The sequence below is a fragment of the Echiichthys vipera genome, assembly GCF_963691815.1.
Source record: "Echiichthys vipera genome assembly, chromosome: 1".
NCBI lineage: Eukaryota > Metazoa > Chordata > Actinopteri > Perciformes > Trachinidae > Echiichthys > Echiichthys vipera.
Genome location: NC_139826.1, coordinates 41,741,506 through 41,749,005, shown reverse-complemented (window position 1 = coordinate 41,749,005; position 7,500 = coordinate 41,741,506). Strand labels below are relative to the sequence as shown.

Below are 7,500 nucleotides of genomic sequence, written 5' to 3'. Positions count from 1 at the left end.
ACAACGTTACGTCACAGCGTCACAACGTCACAGCGTTACGTCACAGCGTTACAACGTCACAACATCACAGCGTTACAAAGTCACAACGTCACAGCGTTACGTCACAGCGTTACGTCACAGCGTTACAACGTCACAGCGTTACAATGTCACGGCATCGTCTTTGCGTTGACGTCGTCTTTGTGTCGTCAGCTCGAGTCACAGGAAGTGTTCTGAAACAGACCCATCAGAGCGAGCTGTGATGTCACGGCGTGCAGTCGTGATGGGCGTCCTCACCTGGAGCTCGCCGCCGCAGACAGGAAGCTCCTCTCCTGTTGGTGCTCAGGTAAAGGAGGCGGAGTCTGTGTTCAGATCTGAACCTCTCACTTCCTGTCGCCACGACCGACACGCTTTTAAACCCAGAACAAAGAAACATGAAAACAAAAGTGTTCGTGTGATGTCACTTCCTGTCTGTCCCTCATGTTGTTCCCGCCTCCCTGGAACGACCACTTCCTGTCCTGGAACATGAAAAGAGCCTCGTTCACTAAAGTTGCGTGCTTCCTGTACCCCCCCCCCCCCCGTAGATCGTGGAGGGCGTGGTCCAGAGCATCAAGCTGATCACGGAGGACGCCAGCAGACGCATCGCCGAGTACGCCTTCGAGTACGCCAGGAACAACCAGAGGAACAGCGTGGTGGCCGTGCACAAGGCCAACATCATGTGAGTGATGTCACCGCTCTGTCCTCCATCTTTGTTTGATCCTGTCCTCCATCTTTGTTTGATCCTGTCCTCCATCTTTGTTTGATCCTGTCCTCCATCTTTGTTTGATTCTGTCCTCCATCTTTGTTTTGATTCTGTCCTCCATCTTTGTTTGATCCTGTCCTCCATCTTTGTTTGATCCTGTCCTCCATCTTTGTTTGATTCTGTCCTCCATCTTTGTTTGATTCTGTCCTCCATCTTTGTTTGGATTCTGTCCTCCATCTTTGTTTGATCCTGTCCTCCATCTTTGTTTGATCCTGTCCTCCATCTTTGTTTGATCCTGTCCTCCATCTTTGTTTGATTCTGTCCTCCATCTTTGTTTGATTCTGTCCTCCATCTTTGTTTGATCCTGTCCTCCATCTTTGTTTGATTCTGTCCTCCATCTTTGTTTGGTCCTGTCCTCCATCTTTGTTTGATTCTGTCCTCCATCTTTGTTTGATCCTGTCCTCCATCTTTGTTTTGATTCTGTCCTCCATCTTTGTTTGATTCTGTCCTCCATCTTTGTTTGATCCTGTCCTCCATCTTTGTTTGATTCTGTCCTCCATCTTTGTTTGGTCCTGTCCTCCATCTTTGTTTGATCCTGTCCTCCATCTTTGTTTTGATCCTGTCCTCCATCTTTGTTTGATTCTGTCCTCCATCTTTGTTTGGTCCTGTCCTCCATCTTTGTTTGATCCTGTCCTCCATCTTTGTTTGATTCTGTCCTCCATCTTTGTTTGGTCCTGTCCTCCATCTTTGTTTGATCCTGTCCTCCATCTTTGTTTTGATCCTGTCCTCCATCTTTGTTTTGATTCTGTCCTCCATCTTTGTTTGATTCTGTCCTCCATCTTTGTTTGATTCTGTCCTCCATCTTTATTTTGATTCTGTCCTCCATCTTTGTTTGATTCTGTCCTCCATCTTTGTTTTGATTCTGTCCTCCATCTTTGTTTGATTCTGTCCTCCATCTTTGTTTTGATTCTGTCCTCCATCTTTGTTTGATTCTGTCCTCCATCTTTGTTTGATCCTGTCCTCCATCTTTGTTTGATCCTGTCCTCCATCTTTGTTTTGATTCTGTCCTCCATCTTTGTTTGATCCTGTCCTCCATCTTTGTTTGATTCTGTCCTCCATCTTTGTTTGATTCTGTCCTCCATCTTTGTTTGATTCTGTCCTCCATCTTTGTTTTGATTCTGTCCTCCATCTTTGTTTGATCCTGTCCTCCATCTTTGTTTGATTCTGTCCTCCATCTTTGTTTGATCCTGTCCTCCATCTTTGTTTGATCCTGTCCTCCATCTTTGTTTGATTCTGTCCTCCATCTTTGTTTGATTCTGTCCTCCATCTTTGTTTGATCCTGTCCTCCATCTTTGTTTGATCCTGTCCTCCATCTTTGTTTGATCCTGTCCTCCATCTTTGTTTGATCCTGTCCTCCATCTTTGTTTTGATTCTGTCCTCCATCTTTGTTTTGATTCCGTCCTCCATCTTTGTTTTGATTCTGTCCTCCATCTTTGTTCTGATTCTGTCCTCCATCTTTGTTTGATCCTGTCCTCCATCTTTGTTTGATTCTGTCCTCCATCTTTGTTTGATCCTGTCCTCCATCTTTGTTTTGATCCTGTCCTCCATCTTTGTTTGATTCTCACACACTATTTGTGTGTGCGTGTCTCTCTGTGTGTGTGTGTGTGCGCGCATGTGTGTGTGTCTGTGCGTGTGTGTGCGTGCGTGTGTGTGTGTCTGTCTGTCTGTGTCTCTCTGTGTGTGTGTGTGTGTGTGTGTGTGTGTGTGTGTGCGTGTGTCTCTCTGTGTGTGCGTGTGTCTCTCTGTGTGTGTGTGTGTGTCTCTGTGTGTGTCTGTGTGTCTCTCTGTGTGTGTGTGTGTGTGTGTGTGTGTGTGTGTGTGTGTGTGTGTGTGTGTGTGTGTGTGTGTGTGTGTGTGTGTGTGTGTGTGTGTGTGTGTGTGTGTGTGTGTGTGTGTGTGTGTGTGTGTGTGTGTGTGTGTGTGTGTGTGTGTGTGTGCAGGAGAATGTCTGACGGTCTGTTTCTGAGGAAATGTCGTGAAGTTGCAGAAAACTACAAAGACGTGAAGTTCACAGAGATGTACCTGGACACCGTGTGTCTCAACGTGAGTCCACGCCTGCACCGGCTCTACGTCGTTATAGTTCTACACACGTGTTCAACATCAGCACAGATCTATGATAGAACCTGTAACTGTGTGTGTGTGTGTGTGTGTGTGTGTGTGTGACGCAGATGGTTCAGGATCCGACCCAGTTTGATGTTCTGGTGATGCCCAACCTGTACGGAGACATCCTCAGGTCAGAGCACGACACACACACACACACACACACACACACAGAGACACACACACACACAGAGACACACACACACACACACACAGAGACACACACACACACACACACAGAGACACACACACACACACATGCACACACACAGAGACACACACACACACACACACACACAGACACACACACACACACACACACACAGAGACACACACACACACACAGAGACACACACACATGCACACACACAGAGACACACACACACACACACCCTCACATACACACGCACACACACACACAGACACACACTAAACATAAAGGTGTGTGTTGCAGTGACCTGTGCGCCGGGCTGATCGGAGGCCTCGGCGTGACTCCGAGTGGAAACATCGGAGCGAACGGCGTCGCCATCTTTGAATCGGTTTGTTTCCTTTGGTTCAGATTCATTATTGTTATTATTATTGTTGTTTATGTTTGTTTATGTTTGTGTTTACGCTCACGTGCGCTCAGGTGCACGGCACGGCCCCGGACATCGCCGGCCTGGACATGGCGAACCCCACGGCTCTGCTGCTCAGCGCCGTCATGATGCTGCGGCACATGGGTCTCCATGACTACGGCAACAAGATCCAGACGGCGTGTTTCGACACCATCAGAGACAAGAAGGTGAGTGTGTAACCACGGAGACGCTGAGGCCGTCTCCACGGAGACGCTGAGGCCGTCACCACGGAGACGCTGATGACGCTGATGATGATGATGCGTTTGTGTCTCAGGTGCTGACGAAGGATCTCGGAGGAAACTCAAAGTGTTCGGAGTTCACCGCAGAAATCTGCCGCCGCGTCGTCGACCTCGACTGAGGCTGAGGAGACTCAACGCCGCCCCCTCCCCCTTCGTTCTTCTCTTGTTACATGAAGAACGTGTTTCCTGTTTCCTGTGGGGGGGCGGGGCTCCTGCAGCGGCGGCGCTAACACCATGCAACATTCACAGCCGTTCACGCACAAACACATCACGACCAACAACGAATGTTTTTACCATCCTCGTGTTCAGTGGTGACACCCTTTCACAATAAGACTTCCTGTTTGAACATCAGCATTGAGCTGAGCTTTTGTTTGTTTACATGTTAACGATTGATTTCCATTTAAATGAGTCGTGTTTGTTGTTTGTTTTGCTTTGGCGTGGTCCAACTTTCACGTACAACCACTAAACACACGTGTGTGTAGATGGGCCACATCGTGGAGTAGTGGTCAGTGCTGCTGCCTCACAGCCAGAAGGTTCCAGGTTCACGTCCTGGCTGGTGCAGTCTGCATGTTCTCCTGTTCTCCTGTGTCTCCTCTTACCTCCCAAAGTCCAACCACCTGCAGCTGTGAGTGTCCTGTGATCAGGGGTGATGTGTGAGTGGTTGTCTGTGTCCTGTCCTGTGATGTGTTGTGGGCTGGAGGATGGGCATAAGGGGTGGGTGTGTGATAGACTGATGGGTGTTGTGGGATGAAGATGAATGAACATGTGTGAGTGGTTGTCTGTGTTGTGGGCTGGAGGATGGGTGTAAGGTGTGTGTGTGTGTGTGTGTGTGTGTGTGTGTGTGTGAGAGAGAGATAGACTGATGAGTGTGATAGGATGAACATGCATGTGTGAGTGGTTGTCTGTTGTGGGGCAGCAGATGAGGTCCAGCATGAGTGGTTGTGTGCAGGATGATTGAAAGATGAATGTTCACATGTGTGAGTGGTTGATCATGGAACCTGGAAGTCTTACTTTGAAAGGGTGTGAGGACACTGAACAGATGGTGACATTCATATTAATCATAATAAAATATCAGTGTGGATCTTATTTATTGTTTCTGAATAAAGACTCTTTGTAAACTTCTTCTAATCTTCTCTCTCATTCATCTTCCACTCCCTGACAGGCTGCAGGTGTTTGGACTTTGGGAGGTAAGAGGAGACACAGGGAGAACAGGAGAACATGCAGACTGCACCAGCTGGGACATGAACCTGGAACCTTCTGGCTGTGAGGCAGCAGCACTGACCACTACCCCACGATGTGGCCCATCTACACACACGTGTGTTTAGTGGTTGTACGTGAAAGTTGGACCACAGCAAAACAACAACAACAAACAAACACGACTCATTTAAATGGAAATCAATCATTAACATGTAAACAAACACACAAAAGCTTAGCACAGAGGTAACTGTTAGCCTAGCTTAGCACAAAGACTGGAAACAGGGGGAACTGTTAGCCTAGCTTAGCACAAAGACTGAAACAGGGGGAACTGTTAGCCTAGCTTAGCACAAAGACTGGAAACAGATGGAACTTTTAGCCTAGCTTAGCACAAAGACTGGAAACAGAGGGCACTGTTAGCCTAGCTCCATCAACAGCACAGGTGTAACAGCTTTAGCATTAGTTAGCATCAGAGCTAACGTGACAGACTGGAGCCGGTGGTTTTGAACAAACTGGTGTTTATTGTTCAGTTTGTGTCCAAACGTGTGAAACTGATCCTGGAGCAGCCGGACACAAACAAACAGCAGCTAAATAAACAACAACAACAACAACAACATCTGCATCTGTTCGTGTCGAGGAAACAACATAAATAAAAGTGTTCGACATCAAAAATGTGAAAAATCAAAATGGAAACGTCGGAAAGTTCAAACTGCAGAAGACGAAACCTGCGGAGACACAAGAGACACGAGACACAAGAGACACGAGAGACACACGAGACACGAGACACACGAGACACGAGAGACACGAGAGACACAAGAGACACGAGAGACACACGAGACACGAGAGACACGAGAGACACACGAGACACGAGAGACACGAGAGAGACACAAGAGACACGAGACACGAGAGACACAAGAGACACGAGACACGAGAGACACAAGAGACACGAGACACAAGACACACAAGAGACACGAGACACAAGAGACACGAGAGACAAGAGACACGAGAGACACGTGAGACACGAGAGACAAGAGACACGAGACACAAGAGACACACGAGACACACAAGAGACACGAGACACAAGAGACACGAGAGACACAAGAGACAAGAGACACGAGAGACAAGAGACACGAGACACAAGACACACAAGAGACACGAGACACAAGAGACACGAGAGACACGAGAGACACAAGAGACACGTGAGACACAAGAGACACGAGAGACACGAGACACACGAGACACGAGACACACAAGAGACACGAGACACAAGAGACACGAGAGACACGAGACACAAGAGACACGAGAGACACAAGACACAAGAGACACGAGAGACAAGAGACACACAAGAGACACGAGACACAAGAGAGACACAAGACACACGAGACACAAGAGAGACACAAGACACACGAGAGACACGAGAGACACACGAGACACGAGAGACAAGAGAGACACGAGAGACACAAGAGACACGAGAGACAAGAGAGACACAAGAGACACGAGAGACACGAGAGACACGAGACACACGAGAGACAAGAGAGACACGAGAGACACGAGAGACAAGAGACACACGAGAGACAAGAGAGACACGAGAGACAAGAGAGACACGAGAGACAAGAGACACACGAGAGACAAGAGAGACACGAGAGACACAAGAGACACAAGAGACACGAGACACGAGAGACACGAGAGACACAAGAGACACGAGAGACAAGAGACACACAAGAGACACGAGAGACAAGAGAGACACGAGAGACAAGAGAGACACGAGAGACAAGAGAGACACGAGAGACAAGAGACACACGAGAGACAAGAGAGACACGAGAGACACAAGAGACACAAGAGACACGAGACACGAGACACACGAGAGACACAAGAGACACGAGAGACACACGAGACACAAGAGACGAGACACAAGAGACACGAGAGACACGAGAGACACAAGAGACACACGAGACACAAGAGACGAGACACAAGAGACACGAGAGACACACGAGAGACAAGAGACACGAGAGACAAGAGACACGAGAGACACGAGAGACAAGAGACACACGAGAGACAAGAGAGACACGAGAGACACAAGAGACACGAGAGACAAGAGAGACATAAGAGACACGAGAGACACAAGACACAAGAGACACGAGAGACAAGAGACACGAGAGACAAGAGACACGAGAGACAAGAGAGACACGAGAGACAAGAGAGACATAAGAGACACGAGAGACAAGAGAGACACGAGAGACAAGAGAGACACGAGAGACACGAGAGACAAGAGACACGAGAGAGACAAGAGACACGAGAGACACGAGAGAGACAAGAGACACGAGAGACACGAGAGACAAGAGACACACGAGAGACACGAGAGACAAGAGAGACACGAGAGACACAAGAGACACGAGAGACAAGAGAGACATAAGAGACACGAGAGACACAAGACACAAGAGACACGAGAGACAAGAGACACAAGAGACACGAGAGACAAGAGACACGAGAGACAAGAGAGACAAGAGAGACATAAGAGACACGAGAGACACGAGAGACACGAGAGAGACGAGAGACACGAGAGACACGAGAGAGA

General features: G+C 48.2%; 2 protein-coding genes across 3 annotated transcripts in view; one reads left to right on the top strand and one right to left on the bottom strand.

Moving 5' to 3' along the window:
- LOC310950477 (isocitrate dehydrogenase [NAD] subunit alpha, mitochondrial-like) overlaps window positions 1–4,851 on the top strand; it is a 10,338-nt gene extending 5,487 nt beyond the window's left edge. The window contains exons 6-12 of one of the 2 annotated variants that reach the window (XR_014593295.1): window positions 561–694; window positions 2,719–2,821; window positions 2,947–3,011; window positions 3,333–3,417; window positions 3,507–3,659; window positions 3,767–4,391; window positions 4,504–4,526. Coding sequence is in view for 1 of the 2 variants with exons in the window: in XM_083918311.1 (XP_083774437.1) it covers window positions 561–694; window positions 2,719–2,821; window positions 2,947–3,011; window positions 3,333–3,417; window positions 3,507–3,659; window positions 3,767–3,850 (624 nt within the window). In the remaining variant the exon portion in view is untranslated. Of the gene's footprint in view, window positions 1–560; window positions 695–2,718; window positions 2,822–2,946; window positions 3,012–3,332; window positions 3,418–3,506; window positions 3,660–3,766 lie in introns of both variants that reach the window. The other variant, XM_083918311.1, reaches the window with a different exon arrangement.
- Window positions 4,852–4,955: 104 nt separating this feature from the next.
- Window positions 4,956–7,500, bottom strand: part of LOC310952378 (uncharacterized protein) — a 42,793-nt gene continuing 40,248 nt past the window's right edge. The window contains 1 exon segment of the mRNA XM_083920979.1: window positions 4,956–5,650. The gene's annotated coding sequence lies outside the window, so the exon portion shown is untranslated.